The sequence below is a fragment of the Bufo gargarizans genome, chromosome 1, assembly GCF_014858855.1.
Source record: "Bufo gargarizans isolate SCDJY-AF-19 chromosome 1, ASM1485885v1, whole genome shotgun sequence".
Lineage (NCBI taxonomy): Eukaryota > Metazoa > Chordata > Amphibia > Anura > Bufonidae > Bufo > Bufo gargarizans.
This window is the reverse complement of record NC_058080.1, coordinates 755,529,898-755,547,757: the sequence shown is the minus strand read 5'-3', so window position 1 is coordinate 755,547,757 and position 17,860 is coordinate 755,529,898. Positions and strand designations below refer to the sequence as shown.

General features: G+C 45.8%; 1 protein-coding gene across 1 annotated transcript in view; it reads right to left on the bottom strand.

Annotated features, from left to right (window-relative positions):
- Positions 1–1,774: 1,774 nt before the first annotated feature.
- The window catches only part of C7 (complement C7), a 55,344-nt gene continuing 39,258 nt past the window's right edge, over positions 1,775–17,860 (bottom strand). The window contains exons 13-18 of the mRNA XM_044276699.1: positions 10,095–10,182; positions 9,478–9,610; positions 8,036–8,227; positions 4,726–4,822; positions 4,263–4,447; positions 1,775–2,072 (exon numbers count right to left, since the gene is read on the bottom strand). Of these exons, the coding sequence (XP_044132634.1) occupies positions 1,900–2,072; positions 4,263–4,447; positions 4,726–4,822; positions 8,036–8,227; positions 9,478–9,610; positions 10,095–10,182 (868 nt within the window). The 3' untranslated portion in view covers positions 1,775–1,899. The remainder of the gene's footprint in view (positions 2,073–4,262; positions 4,448–4,725; positions 4,823–8,035; positions 8,228–9,477; positions 9,611–10,094; positions 10,183–17,860) is intronic.

Below are 17,860 nucleotides of genomic sequence, written 5' to 3'. Positions count from 1 at the left end.
GTGACCAAGAAAAATGAGGGATACAGGAACTTTTCTTCATGTTATCACCTCCCCCCCCCCCCCCCCCCGTCACTGTCAGTAGTACACCTGTACAGCCTCCAGTGACCAAGAAAATGAGGGATACAGGAACTTTTCTTCATATTATCCCCCGCCCCCGTCACTGTCAGTAGTACACCTGTACAGCCTCTAGTGACCAAGAAAATGAGGGATACAGAAACTTTTCTTCATGTTATCACCCCCCCCCCCCGTCACTGTCAGTAGTACACCTGTACAGCCTCTAGTGACAAAGAAAATGAGGGATACAGGAACTTTTCTTCATATTATCCCCCCCCCCCCCCGTCACTGTCAGTAGTACACCTGTACAGCCTCCAGTGACCAAGAAAAATGAGGGATACAGGAACTTTTCTTCATATTATCCTGTCCCCCGTCACTGTCAGTAGTACACCTGTACAGCCTCTAGTGACCAAGAAAAATGAGGGATACAGAAACTTTTCTTCATGTTATCACCCCCCCCCTTCCCCATCACTGTCAGTAGTACACCTGTACAGCCTCCAGTGAGCAAGAACATGAGGGATACAGGAACTTTTCTTCATGTTATCACCCCCCCTTCCCCATCACTGTCAGTAGTACACCTGTACAGCCTTTAGTGACAAAGAAAATGAGGGATACAGGAACTTTTCTTCATATTATCCCCCCCCCCCCCCCGTCACTGTCAGTAGTACACCTGTACAGCCTCCAGTGACCAAGAAAAATGAGGGATACAGGAACTTTTCTTCATATTATCCCCCCCCCCCCGTCACTGTCAGTAGTACACCTGTACAGCCTCTAATGACCAAGAAAATGAGGGATACGGGAACTTTTCTTCATATTATCCTCCCCCCCCCCCCCCCCCCCCGTCACTGTCAGTAGTACACCTGTACAGCCTCCAGTGACCAAGAAAATGAGGGATACAGGAACTTTTCTTCATGTTATCACCTCCCCCCCCCCCCCATCACTGTCAGTAGTACACCTGTACAGCCTCCAGTGACCAAGAAAATGAGGCATACAGGAACTTTTCTTCATGTTATCACCCCCATTCACTGTCACAATGACCTCAGAGGAAGCAGGAACTTTTCTTCAAGGTATTACCCTGTCACTGTCTGTACAGCTCTAGTAACCCCAGAAAAATCTGGGATACGGGAAATTTTATTCATGTTATCACCTCTTTAAACTGTTATTATTACCTGTATATAGCCACCATTGACCCCAGAAAAAGGAGGGATACAGGAACTTTTCTTAATTTTATCACCCCCTGTCACTGTCATCTCTCCTCCTTGTAAAGCCTCTAGTGATCCCCAGAGGAAGGAAGGATGCAGGAGCTTCTCTTCAAGTTATGACCCCATCTTTTCTTTCCTGTACAACCTCCATTGATCTCAGGGAGGGGGAAAAATAAACTTGTATTCATGTTATCATCCCTCTAACAAATGTGGGAGGTTATGTACTCTCTTATTGTCGCAATTAGGGTGGTACTTTATTCTACTGCAGGGATGAGACGAGGAGCAGTTGCACCTATAATCACCCCATTTGTCCTCTCTGTGACTTGGATCCAGCATGCTCTAGTTAGGCCCCGTGCGGATTAATTCTGTACCCATAAATGATGTGCCCATCAGTGCAGTAGTCGGTTGGAGGGAGAGAGAAGTGATTTTCTGTAATTACTTATATTACAAAGTTTCCTATCTTCGCTTATACTATTGATTTTCAGAAAGTTATTTCAGTTGAAATGACAAAGAAAAAGCATGGTACAGAACGGGTTTTAATTATTTTAGCTGATATAAAACAAGAAGAAAGAAGACACAGAACGATTCCATGACATTTTCTGGCATGGAGCAGCTGACAGGGGCGGACAATGCTCCGATTCCTCTAGACATCACAGGGATTTGTGCTGACAACCGACACCTCTTCCCCTTGGCATTTCAGGATCCCGGCGTCACATTCACTCAGGGTTTGCTTCTTGCCATTCACTAGGACACAAATGCTGATGCCGTCGGTTTTACAGGTCCGGGCTTCTCTACAGACGCACGCGTTGGATTTATCTAGATAAAGAGGTAGAAGCAGGGTGACAATTACAACTGGCATCTAGGGAACACACAGATCACAGAGAACGGAGTCACCTATGAAGACATTGACATTACTGCACCTAGACATTTCACGCATCGCACACGAGACAATGTGCAAGATGACCCTCAAAAGAGTTAGAAATATCAACCTCTCTCATTTGGGTATTACTTGATATACTGTATACGTGTGTCTCAGTGTAGGTCATGAAGGGGAATTAACGTCATACTCCCGATTGGAAACACTTTGGTTCGTGAGTAAAGTTGATGTTTTTAACTCTTTTAAAAGGTATTTTTTAACTGTAAGAACAAAAGTTAAGCTTTCTATTAATAGACCATAAACAGGACTCGTATAGCTTTCAGCTATTAAATCTTCAGAATCTAGATAGGCCCTGGGCCGCCTTTTGGGTATTTGATATTTATATAATGTACAAGACACAAACATTAAAGGGGTTTTCTGGCTGACAATTAAGCTTTATCTCTGTATAAATGAAAAGTTCTACAGCTTTCTAATAGACTATTGTGTTTCAACTCCACTATTTTCAAATCGCTGTCAGTGAACGAGGCCACTCTAGTTTCCATTCAGAGACAGTAATCCTGCCCATAGCCGGTCCTGCTCTCAGCCGAGACAATTGTATCCAGTGTAGACAATGCTCTGTGAGCTAAACAGCCCGGTACATTGTAACAAACCAGTACATAAATCTTTGAAGCTGCTGCAGATGGTTTTGACTCACAGAGCATTGTCTAGACTGGATACAACTGTGCTAGTTTGTTACAATGTATCAGTCTGGAGTCCGGCTGTTTAGCTCACAGAGCATTGTCTAGACTGGATACAACTGTGCTAGTTTGTTACAATGTATCAGTCTGGAGTCCGGACTGTTTAGCTCACAGAGCATTGTCTAGACTGGATACATCTCTGCTAGTTTGTTACAATGTATCAGTCTGGAGTCCCGGCTGTTTAGCTCACAGAGCATTGTCTAGACTGGATACAACTGTGCTGGTTTGTTACAATGTATCAGTCTGGAGTCCGGGCTGTTTAGCTCACAGAGCATTGTCTAGACTGGATACAACTGTACTAGTTTGTTACAATCTATCAGTCTGGAGTCCGGGCTGTTGAGCTCACAGAGCATTGTCTAGACTGGATACAACTCTGCTAGTTTGTTACAATGTATCAGTTTGGAGTCCAGGCTGTTTAGCTCACAGAGCATTGTCTAGACTGGATACAACTGTGCTAGTTTGTTACAATGTATCAGTCTGGAGTCCGGACTGTTTAGCTCACAGAGCATTGTCTAGACTGGATACAACTGTGCTAGTTTGTTACAATGTATCAGTCTGGAGTCCAGGCTGTTTAGCTCAAAGAGCATTGTCTAGACTGGATACAACTGTGCTGGTTTGTTACAATGTATCAGTCTGGAGTCCAGGCTGTTTAGCTCACAGAGCATTGTCTAGACTGGATACAACTGTACTAGTTTGTTACAATGTATCAGTCTGGAGTCCGGGCTGTTTAGCTCACAGAGCATTGTCTACACTGGATACAACTGTGCTAGTTTGTTACAATGTATCAGTCTGGAGTCCGGACTGTTTAGCTCACAGAGCATTGTCTAGACTGGATACAACTGTGCTAGTTTGTTACAATGTATCAGTCTGGAGTCTGGACTGTTTAGCTCACAGAGCATTGTCTAGACTGGATACAACTGTCTCCACTTCTCAGCTGAGAGCAGGATGAGTTGTGGACAGGATTACTGCCTCTGAATGGAAGCAGTGTGCTTATTCACTGAAAGAAGGCAGAGATTTAAAAAAATGGTGAAAAACTGACGCATGAAGTCTATTAGAAAGTCATAGTATCGTAAAGAAAACTGTAAAGCTCCTTTAACCCCATAGTAACTAGAGTATACAGAAATACACTGTACCCTGTGAGATCTCAGTATAGAAAGGGGCTGTCATGTTAGAAAAAACGGGGACAACCCCCCAGGGCCTCATGGATGCATCGTAGGTCTGATATTTTCTAGATCATCTCCCAATGTGCTATCTGGACATGTCAGCAGAAGCCATTCATTTCCAGCAGTGGAGCCACGAACTCCACGGTTGGAAATCTCTGCTCCTTGTCTCACAGTGTATGGGATGTATGTGATGAATACCAGTCCCCCAGAAATGATGGCGATCCTCTACCTGAGCAGGTTTCCCACAAGTGGCACGAGTCACATGTCCGCTCTGCTTTTTGGGGGAATTTGCAGTCTGCGTCCTTGGTCAGGGTGTATGTCCTCCCCAGACACTGCAGGGCGTGCATTTTACAGACGGTTAGCGCCACGTTTCTGCTTGTTCTACCATCGATGGCGCATATATCCAACGAGGAACTGAAAAGCAAGCACAGTACATAATAATATTATCCAACCGTGACCCTGAATGTGGATGAAGAGGGGGACATCGGTGGAGGATCCACTGCCTACTTCCCTCCTCCTCCCCCATATACAGAACTCCAAGTGGTCATCAGTAACTGAGGGGGAGAAGGTCCCTGAGATCCATCATCAGGGCTGTGTCTGCTCCTCAGAGCATCCAGATCATTGGACCGGTGCTGTACGTGTACGCGGTGTAATATCTGAATCCGCGCGGTTCACGCTTATATCACACTCACCCGCACTCAAAAGGCATTTTGCAGGTGCACGTAGAGTCCTGGATTTTTTCCCACGGTTTGCATTTGGAATCATCCACTTTTTGGGTGACTGCGGCTTCTACAGGAAGAGAGAGATCTTACCGTTACTCCATTATACCGTACGTCCTGTAACAGGGGAGGATGACACCTGTAATCGGGGAACTGCCTTTATGGAAAGAGGATTCAGGAACTGAGTTGTCTAACCCAAGACTGTGGTGCTCAACCACGCTGGGGTCCTACCTTGGACTTGAAGCATCAAGGAGCGGGGTGTATTTGGGTGACCATATACCTGTCTGCCCACATCTCTGTGTCACGTCCTGCAGCAGCTCTCTCCACCCTTTAGATGCCGTGATCTCACTTGATCATAGCATCTCAAGGCTTTAATGACCGCGATTGGCATTATTGCTGGTCGCGATCGTTAGCCGCGGGTCTAGGCTGTTTGAAACCCGCCGGCCATGATGCCTGCTGCACACACGGGCGGGCGCCATGTTAAAGGGGAATTCCCATCTGAGACAATGTGGGCATATTGCTAGGATATGTCCCCATTGTCTGATATGTGTGTTTCCCACCGCTGGGATCCATACATAATACTGCTATACCACACACATACATAGTACTCCTATCCCACACACATACATCGTACTGCTATACCACACACATACATACATACATAGTACTGCTATACTGCACTAACATAGTACTGCTATACTGCTAACATACATAGTACTGCTATACTGCTCACATACATAGTACTGCTATACCACACACATACATAGTACTGCTATACCACACCCATACATAGTACTGCTATACCGCACACATACATAGTACTCCTATCCCACACACATACATAGTACTCCTATCCCACACACATACATAGTACTGCTATACTGCACACATACATAGTACTGCTATACCGCACACATACATACATAGTACTGCTATACTACACACATACATAGTACTGCTATACCGCACACATACATAGTACTCCTATCCCACACACATACATAGTACTGCTATGCTGCACACATACATAGTACTGCTATACCGCACACATACATAGTACTGCTATACCGCACACATACATAGTACTGCTATACCGCACACATACATAGTACTGCTATAACGCACACATACATAGTACTGCTATAACGCACACATACATAGTACTGCTATACCGCACACATACATAGTACTGCTATACCACACACATACATAGTACTGTTATACTGCCCACATTCATAGTACTGCTATACCGCATACATACGTACATAGTACTGCTGTACCACACACATTCATAGTACTGCTATACCGCACACATAAATAATAATACTATACCACAAACATTCATAGTACTGCTTTGCCACATAAATACATAGTACTGCAATGCCGCATACATACAGACGTGGACAAAATTGTTGGTACCCTTTGGTCAATGAAAGAAAAAGTCACAATGGTCACAGAAATAACTTTAATCTGACAAAAGTAATAATAAATTAAAATTCTATAAATGTTAACCAATGAAAGTCAGACATTGTTTTTCAACCATGCTTCAACAGAATTATGTAAAAAAATAAACTCATGAAACAGGCATGGACAAAAATGATGGTACCCCTAACTTAATATTTTGTTGCGCAACCTTTTGAGGCAATCACTGCAATCAAACGCTTCCTGTAACTGTCAATGAGACATCTGCACCTCTCAGCAGGTATTTTGGCCCACTCCTCATGAGCAAACTGCTCCAGTTGTGTCCGGTTTGAAGGGTGCCTTTTCCAGACTGCATGTTTCAGCTCCTTCCAAAGATGCTCAATAGGATTGAGGTCAGGGCTCATAGAAGGCCACTTTAGAATAGTCCAATTTTTTCCTCTTAGCCATTCTTGGGTGTTTTTAGCGGTGTGTTTTGGGTCATTGTCCTGTTGCAAGACCCATGACCTGCGACTGAGACCAAGCTTTCTGACACTGGCTAGTACATTTCTCTCTAGAATTCCTTGATAGTCTTGAGATTTCATTGTACCCTGCACAGATTCAAGACACCCTGTGCCAGACGCAGCAAAGCAGCCCCAGAACATAACAGAGCCTCCTCCATGTTTCACAGTAGGGACAGTGTTCTTTTCTTGATATGCTTCATTTTTTCGTCTGTGAACATACAGCTGATGTGCCTTGGCAAAAACTTCGATTTTTGTCTCATCTGTCCACAGGACATTCTCCCAGAAGCTTTGTGGCTTGTCAACATGTAGTTTGGCATATTCCAGTCTTGCTTTTTTATGATTCGTTTTCAACAATGGTGTCCTCCTTGGTCGTCTCCCATGTAGTCCACTTTGGCTCAAACAACGACGGATGGTGCGATCTGACACTGATGTTCCTTGAGCATGAAGTTCACCTTGAATCTCTTTAGAAGTCTTTCTAGGCTCTTTTGTTACCATTCGGATTATCCGTCTCTTAGATTTGTCATCAATTTTCCTCCTGCGGCCACGTCCAGGGAGGTTGGCTACAGTCCCATGGATCTTAAACTTATGAATAATATGTGCAACTGTACTCACAGGAACATCTAGTTGCTTGGAGATGGTCTTATAGCCTTTACCTTTAACATGCTTGTCTATAATTTTCTTTCTGATCTCTTGAGACAGCTCTTTCCTTTGCTTCCTCTGGTCCATGTCGAGTGTGGTACACACCATATCACCAAACAACACAGTGATTACCTGGAGCCATATATATAGGCCCAATGGCTGATTACAAGGTTGTAGACACCTGTGATGCTAATTAGTGGACACACCTTGAATTAACATGTCCCTTTGGTCACATTATGTTCTGTGTTTTCTAGGGGTACCATCATTTTTGTCCATGCCTGTTTCATGAGTTTATTTTTTTACATAATTCTGTTGAAGCATGGTTGAAAAACAATGTCTGACTTTCATTGGTTAACATTTATAGAATTTTAATTTATTATTACTTTTGTCAGATTAAAGTTATTTCTGTGACCATTGTGACTTTTTCTTTCATTGACCAAAGGGTACCAACAATTTTGTCCACGTCTGTATATAGTACTGCTATACCACAAACATTCATAATACTGCTATGCCGCATAAATACATAGCACTGCTATACAATACACATACATAGTACTGCTATACCACACACATTCACAGTACTGCTATACTACACAATGACTACACGACATGGTGCTCTGTATATGGCTGTACAGTGACATACATTGCGGTATTTCTTCTTATACCGTTGTTGTATTTCTCTAATGTCATGTGACGGTAAGTCGCACATTATCCACACTCACCGCTCTTCATACACTGGATGCTTTGCACAGGAGGATTCCAGGTTAGGCTTGAACTGCACTGGATAACACCAGGACCATCCAAATCCAGCCCGGGGGGACACGACAGCCTCAGCTTGTCCCCAACTTCATAGGAGTCCTTCTCCGGAGCAGCTTTAACATCCCTTGGGAGATGAGGAGCGGAACACATCACCCCTGAGAGGATACAATGTAACCACAATGTGTCAGAGTCAGCCTCCATCAGATACATTGCATCAGGGCGACAGTCTGCAAGTGCAGGGGAACAGGGCTGTCAGGACCGTGTTCACACCGAGCAGATCACTGACCCGCAGAATGGATATTTTTGTGCAGATTTCAACTGGTAGCGTACTCAGCAAAATTCCCAGATTCACCTCCAAATCTGCAGAGCAATGACCCCCACCGACATCGGAGCAGCACACAAATGCTCTGGATATAAGATCGGGCGCTGTAACCGCCACCAGGGGTCCAGGCAAATAAAACTCAGCCACCAGTGGCAGCGCAAGGGGCACCGAGCTTCACTAATATGAGAAAAATGCCCCATGTAATCGAGACAATGCGCAAACCTGGTTCCCAACACGGCGCCCATCACATAAACTTCCACTTAAAGGGGTTATCCTATAACTAATGTAAATAAATACATCATATAGCACATGACAACCCCTTTCTAACAAAGCTAGAACCAGCCCTGTACCTCACATGGATCCAGAGATCTCCCCATTCATTGCTCTGCTAGATTTATATCAAGCTGACAGCTAAAGGGGCGTGTCTCAGCTCTCCCTACCACAGCTCAGGGGGAGTGTCTTTTCTGCTGCAGCTAAAGGGGCGTGTCTCAGCTCTCCCTACCACAGCTCAGGGGGAGTGTCTTTTCTGCTGCAGCTAAGGGGCGTGTCTGAGCTCTCCCTACCACAGCTCAGGGGGAGTGTCTTTTCTGCTGCAGCTAAAGGGGCGTGTCTGAGCTCTGCCTACCACAGCTCAAGGGGAGTGTCTTCTCTGCTGCAGCTAAAGGGGCGTGTCTGAGCTCTCCCTACCACAGCTCAGGGGGAGTGTCTTTTCTGCTGCAGCTAAGGGGGCGTGGCCATGATCCCCCTATCACAGCTCAGGGGGCGTGTCTCAGCTCTCCCTATCACACCTCAGGAGCCAGTTGAAGGATGAAACTGAGCATGTGCGGCCATCTCAGTGAGCAGGTCAAACAAATAAGAAAAAACAAACAGCAGGTGGCGCTGTGTAGATAGATTTCAGTGAATAACTCAGCGTCTATGCTAAATTTTTAACTACATGCAATTACAAAAGTATATAGGTTTAGGTGCTGGTTTAAAAACTGTAGAATATTTTTTGTGGGACAACCCCTTTAATACTTCCCATCCCCCGCGTTCGATTCATCCGTTTACTATGTGCATTGATAATAATATGATATTTGTACTCACGTTTGCATTGCATGGCACCGATTCGCCACTGTCGGTCATCGTTACACTCGCCAATGGGGTCACCCGTCATTGTATATCCGCCGTGGCAGGCGTATATTATGCGTTTTCCAACATGGTGAGAGCCGTCGTCGTCCTGTTAAGGAAACGTCCAGAATTTAGGAAATCCCGGCTGCTTTCTTACATAAACGGCGCCCCGCCTGCCCACAGGAGGTGTCAGGTACTGCAGCCACATTCACTTCAATGGAGATGAGCTTCAGAGACAGATGTGAGACGGGCGTGAAGCTGTTTGCGATAGAAGGCCTGTTGCCCACTTTAATTTCTGCATGTATGAGCGGGAATTAGTGGAGCGGTTCTCTACGGTATATGCTGGCGATATGTCAGTAATGGTAAGTAAAATATACCGCCTTCTACAAGCCCTGAGGAGAGATCAGGGTGGGGGAGGACCCGCAGAACGTCTGCTGGAAAGTATTAGGAGGTTTGCACCCACAGGCGACTTTAGTCCATAGCCTCCTGCAACATTTATCAAAAGGTTCGGTTTTTAGCTACTTTGTATATAGGAAAGAGAGACAACGCGGGAGAAAATGCGGTCCTGGGGGAGACGTGGACGGATGCGGTACCTGGATGTAGCCATTTTCCAGTGGAGGGGGGGCTGGGCAGAACTCTGTTGGTAAGATTTTGATGTCGAAGCAGTGCGGCTCCACCGTACTATAGAGAAAGACAAAAATACGAATTGAAACCACCAGCTTCCTGTCTGGGTGACCACCAGTTCAGTACGTGTATTGGAGTGGTCACAGTAGACGCTCTGTGTATATACTTACTATGGGAGGTCTCTTACTTCCAAAAACAGCACCACCCTTGTACAAAGGTTGCTTGTGGTATTACAGCTCAGACCCATTCAATTCAATGAAGCTGCAATACCAGGCACAGCCCACGGACAGGTGTGGGGCTGTTTTTTGGAATCAAGCAACCATGTTTTGCTAATCCTGCACAACCCCTTTAAAGGACAGGGTGGTGCTCTTGTTTAATTTAGAGCATTTCATAAAACAATGAGCCCCTTACAATAATGGAGGGTCGGACGGTGCCCTAGTGTGCGCTATGAGACCCGAATGTTGTACCTGGAGTTTCTAACAGATGCTTTAAATGGGTTGTCTGGAAATAAAAATAAAAAACAGAAATAGCACCACCCCTGCCCACAGGTCGTGTCTGGTATTGCAGCTCAGTTCTACGGAAATTAATGAGGCAGAGCTGCAATATCAGGCAGAACCCATAAACAGAGGTGGCGCTGTTTTACGAAGAATGAATGCAGCCATGTTTTTTCCTAAGATAAAGGGATCTGCCGCCATGAGCGATGAAGAATACATTCTGTATGACACGGTGTCTGGCAGCCACACGGGGTGACATGAGTTGCGGGTGGGAACAAGAGAGCCGGGTGGCGGGTTTATGATAAGGATTGTAGTTTATCTCAACACGTAATAAAAACGACTCATGTATAAAGAAATCAGGATGAGCCCCCGGGCCACGACAAGCTGGGAGGCCTCGTTCTGGAGACAATGGCGTTTATTGTCCAGTCAGTGACTAAGTGGAGGTGACAGTCGTCAGAACAGGTGAGCGTTTCAGGAAAGGACAGGTCACGTCACAATATGAGCACGTGGCAGATGTGGTCTGCGTCTCCCACAAATGATTCCAAATTAAATATGATTAACTCATTCCTGGGGATGGACTTGGACAAGAAGTAAAGAAAAATCTGCCGTGTGCAATGTACCATGAAATCAGAAATCATCAGCAATACACCCAGGAGATGCTGCGTTCAGAAGAGGATGCAGCCAGAAGACGAAGCTCAGGAGATGCTGCACCCAGAAAATGATAAACCTCAGGAGATGCTGCACCCAGAAGATGCTGAACCTCAGGAGATGCTGCACCCAAGTGATGTTGCACTCAGAAGAGGCTGCAGCCTGATGATGTTCAACCTCAGGAGATGCTGTACCCACAAGAGGCTACACCCAGAAAATGATAAACCTCAGGAGATGCTGCACCCAGGAGATGCTGAACCTCAGGAGATACTGCACCCAGGGGATGCTGAACCTCAGGAGGTACTGCACCCAGGAGATGCTGCACATATAAGAGGCTGCACCCAGAAAACGCTGAACCTCAGGAGATGCTGCACACAAAAGAGACAGTACCTAGGAGATGATGCACACAGAGAATACTGCAACCCAGGAGATGTTGCACCCATTAGAGGCAGCACCCAGAAAATGCTAAACCTCAAGAGGTGCTGCAAACAAAAGTGAATGCACCCAGAAATGCTGCGCCCAGAAGCTTCTTTACCTCTGGACATATTGCACTTCTGGAAATGCTGCACAAATAAGAGACTGCACCCAAGAGAGCCTGCGCCAAGACATGTTGCACCCAAGGATTCTGCCTCTGCTCTGCAGCACTGGCGGATCCAGGGGGGGGCAATTGGGCAATTGCCCGCCCCCCCCCCCCCCGAGCTGCTCAGAAGTTGGGGGGGGGGGGGGCGGCGGCGGAGCACAGGGAGATGAACGCTTCCATTGTGGAAGCACTCATGTCCATAGTCATCTGTATCGCCGTCCTCAGGACAGCGATATAGATGGAAGTGCTGAGGCAGGGGAGGGAGAGGCGTGTCCCTTCCTCTTCCTCTGATAGGCTGACGGCCTAGTGCCTGCAGCCTATCAGAGGCCGGCGCAGGCGGCGTGATGATGTCATCGCGCGGCCTGTGCCGTACAGCGCGGGACACAGGCCGGAAGAGGCCTGCATTGCATCGCTGCCAAGGAGGTAAGTATAAGTGTTTATTATTTTTTTTGTGTACAATACTGGTGGCTGCTGGCACATAATGGGGGTCTCTGGCTACTGGCACATAATGGGGGGCTGTCATTACTGGCACAAGGGGGGGCTGTCATTACTGGCACATAATGGGGGGGCTGTCATTACTGGCACATAATGGGGGCTGTCATTACTGGCACATGATGAGGGGGCTGTTATTACTGGCACATGATGAGGGGGCTGTCATTACTGGCACAAGGGGGGCTGTCATTACTGGCACATGATGAGGGGGCTGTTATTACTGGCACATGATGGGGGGCTGTTATTACTGGCACATGATGGGGGGGCTGTTATTACTGGCACATAATAGGGGGGCTGTTATTACTGGCACATTATTGGGGGCACTATAGGGGCATCTACTGAGGCCACAAAGAAGGGGTGTTTTATATGGGGGGCTCTGTGCAGTAACATTTTATACTGTGACACATTATGGTGGGTACTATGGGGAAGGGGGAGAGGAGTACTCTGGGGTCATCTACGGGGGGCACTAAGATTGGGTATTTTCTACTTGCAAATTATGGAGGACACTGAGGGCATCTACTGGAGCATTTTATACTGGTACATTATGGGGGGCACTAGGAGGGAGGGGGGAGAGGATAACTATGGAGGCATTTACTGGGGGCACTATATAAGGGGATTTTATACTGACACATTATGGGGGTACTATGGGGAAGGGGGGAGAGAAGCACTATGGGGGCATTTACTGGGGGCACAATATAGGGGTATTTTATACTGGCACATTATGGGGACATTAGCTCAACTGGGGGCATAAGGGGGTATTTTTTACACTGTCACATTATAAGGAGAATTATTACTACTGGGGGGGGGGCATTATGGTGGGCTTTATTACTCCCCCATGGTATGACCCCCTAGTAGCAGCACCGGCCTCTCCCTGCTCTGCTCTCCCTCTGCTCCTTCTCCAAATCCTTATTATGAAATCTTTCTCAATAGGATAAAACACAACATCAGCTCCGCCGAGCCCCCGCCAAAGTGTGGAAGGGGCGTCCGAGATCTCCAAGGGCCAAGCCAAGTAACTGTAAGTGTTCATGTGAAATATGTTTATGTTTTACACATATACCGCTACACTGGGGCCCACAATATACAGTATACCGCTACACTGGGCCCCACAATATACAGTATACCGCTACACTGGGGCCCACAATATACAGTATACCGCTACACTGGGCCCCACAATATACAGAATACCGCTACACTGTGCCACACAATATACAGTATACCTCTACACTGTGCCCCACAATATACAGTATACCGCTACACTGGGGCCCACAATATACAGTATACCGCTACACTGTGCCCCACAATATACAGTATACCTCTACACTGTGCCACACAATATACAGTATACCTCTACACTGTGCCACACAATATACAGTATACCTCTACACTGTGCCACACAATATACAGTATACCGCTACACTGTGCCCCACAATATACAGTATACCGCTACACTGGGGCCCACAATATAAAGTATACCTCTACACTGTGCCCCACACAATATACAGTATACCGCTACACTGTGCCACACAATATACAGTATACCGCTACACTGTGCCCCACAATATACAGTATACCGCTACACTGGGGCCCACAATATACAGTATACCGCTACACTGGGCCCCACAATATACAGAATACCGCTACACTGTGCCACACAATGTACAGTATACCTCTACACTGTGCCCCACAATATACAGTATACCTCTACACTGTGCCACACAATATACAGTATACCTCTACACTGTGCCCCACAATATACAGTATACCACTACACTGTGCCACACAATATACAGTATACCTCTACACTGTGCCCCACAATATACAGTATACCTCTACACTGTGCCACACAATATACAGTATACCTCTACACTGTGCCACACAATATACAGTATACCTCTACACTGTGCCCCACAATATACAGTATACCTCTACACTGTGCCACACAATATACAGTATACCTCTACACTGTGCCACACAATATACAGTATACCGCTACACTGTGCCACACAATATACAGTATACCGCTACACTGTGCCACACAATATACAGTATACCGCTACACTGTGCCACACAATATACAGTATACCGCTACACTGTGCCACACAATATACCGCTACACTGTGCCACACAATATACAGTATACCTCTACACTGTGCCCCACAATATACAGTATACCTCTACACTGTGCCCCATAATATACAGTATACCGCTACACTGTGCCCCACAATATACAGTATATCTCTACACTGTGCCCCACAATATACAGTATACCTCTACACTGTGCCACACAATATACAGTATACCTCTACACTGTGCCCCACAATATACAGTATACCTCTACACTGTGCCACACAATATACAGTATACCTCTACACTGTGCCCCACAATATACAGTATACCGCTACACTGTGCCCCACAATATACAGTATATCTCTACACTGTGCCCCACAATATACAGTATACCTCTACACTGTGCCACACAATATACAGTATACCTCTACACTGTGCCCCACAATATACAGTATACCTCTACACTGTGCCCCACAATATACAGTATACCTCTACACTGTGCCCCACAATATACAGTATACCTCTACACTGTGCCACACAATATACAGTATACCTCTACACTGTGCCCCATAATATACAGTATACCGCTACACTGTGCCCCACAATATACAGTATATCTCTACACTGTGCCCCACAATATACAGTATACCGCTACACTGTGCCACACAATATACAGTATACCGCTACACTGTGCCGCACAATATACAGTATACCTCTACACTGTGCCACACAATATACAGTATACCTCTACACTGTGCCCCACAATATACAGTATACCGCTACACTGTGCCACACAATATACAGTATACCTCTACACTGTGCCCCATAATATACAGTATACCGCTACACTGTGCCCCACAATATTACAGTATACCTCTACACTGTGCCCCACAATATACCTCTACACTGTGCCCCACAATATACAGTATACCTCTACACTGTGCCACACAATATACAGTATACCTCTACACTGTGCCCCACAATATACAGTATACTGCTACACTGTGCCACACAATATACAGTATACCTCTACACTGTGCCCCACAATATACAGTATACCGCTACACTGTGCCACACAATATACAGTATACCTCTACACTGTGCCATACAATATACAGTATACCTCTACACTGTGCCACACAATATACAGTATAGCGCTACACTGTGCCACAGAATATACAGTATACCTCTACACTGTGCCACACAATATACAGTATACCTCTACACTGTGCCACACAATATACAGTATACCGCTACACTGTGCCACACAATATACAGTATACCGCTACACTGTGCCCCACAATATACAGTATACCTCTACACTGTGCCACACAATATACAGTATACCGCTACACTGTGCCAAACAAATATACAGTATACCTCTACACTGTGCCCCACAATATACAGTATACCTCTACACTGTGCCACACAATATACAGTATACCGCTACACTGTGCCACACAATATACAGTATACCGCTACACTGTGCCACACAATATACAGTATACCGCTACACTGTGCCACACAATATACAGTATACCTCTACACTGTGCCACACAATATACAGTATAGCTCTACACTGTGCCACACAATATACAGTATACCTCTACACTGTGCCACACAATATACAGTATACCGCTACACTGTGCCACACAATATACAGTATACCGCTACACTGTGCCACACAATATACAGTATACCTCTACACTGTGCCACACAATATACAGTATACCTCTACACTGTGCCACACAATATACAGTATACCTCTACACTGTGCCACACAATATACAGTATACCTCTACACTGTGCCACACAATATACAGTATACCTCTACACTGTGCCACACAATATACAGTATACCTCTACACTGTGCCACACAATATACAGTATACCTCTACACTGTGCCACACAATATACAGTATACCGCTACACTGTGCCACACAATATACAGTATACCGCTACACTGTGCCACACAATATACAGTATATCGCTACACTGTGCCACACAATATACAGTATACCGCTACACTGTGCCACACAATATACAGTATACCGCTACACTGTGCCACACAATATACAGTATACCGCTACACTGTGCCACACAATATACAGTATACCGCTACACTGTGCCACACAATATACAGTATACCTCTACACTGTGCCACACAATATACAGTATACCGCTACACTGTGCCACACAATATACAGTATACCTCTACACTGTGCCACACAATATACAGTATACCTCTACACTGTGCCACACAATATACAGTATACCGCTACACTGTGCCACACAATATACAGTATACCTCTACACTGTGCCACACAATATACAGTATACCTCTACACTGTGCCACACAATATACAGTATAGCGCTACACTGTGCCACACAATACAGTATACCTCTACACTGTGCCACACAATATACAGTATACCTCTACACTGTGCCACACAATATGCAGTATACCGCTACACTGTGCCACACAATATGCAGTATACCTCTACACTGTGCCCCACAATATACAGTATACCGCTACACTGTGCCACACAATATACAGTATACCTCTACACTGTGCCCCACAATATACAGTATACCTCTACACTGTGCCACACAATATACAGTATACCTCTACACTGTGCCACACAATATACAGTATACCGCTACACTGTGCCACACAATATACAGTATACCGCTACACCGTGTAGTCTGTTCTATAAGCACCATTGTTTTGTGGCGGCGGACAGAAAATAATCTGGAAGTGCCCCTCCCGAGACCAGGCTCTGGATCCGCCACTGCACAGCTCATGCGTTATTATACTTTGTGATAATGAATACCCCCCTCCCCTTCATTACATTCTCAGAAACAAGCAGAGCATGGATGTCAATAAAACTATGCCCCCCCTGGAAAAATGTCTGCGGACGCCCATGGATATGCCATACCCAGAAGATGCAACACGCAGAAGCTGCTGCAACCCAGGATATGCTAGACCCAAGGAGATGACGCTTCCACACGTAAACTACAGCCAAGGAGATGCTGCCCCACAGATTCTGCAATAATCCGCTATTTTCATTTTAGATATCTATGGCATATCTACTGATGATAAATCTAGGAAACACATCATCTCCACCCCGACCCCCTGCCCCTACCTGACCCATGGGCACTGTGAAAGGAGAGGTGGCTGCACAGACGCATGACTGTCTGTATTCACCTCTCCATACTTGCTCGCTCAGCAGTATTGGGATCGCCAATAGAAGTGGATGTGCAGTGCGCCAGCGGCCCACTGCTTAAGGGGTTAATGCATAAGGTATTACCTTTCCAAAGGCTGTATATAGGGATTAGGGGTTTGTTACTAGAGATAGTTGCTGGATGTGGGCTGGTCCCACCCCCTCTAGTTAGAGGCTGTTTATTTAAACTGTGTGGATGCTGTGTGTGAGAGAGTGGAGTGAGTCGCAAG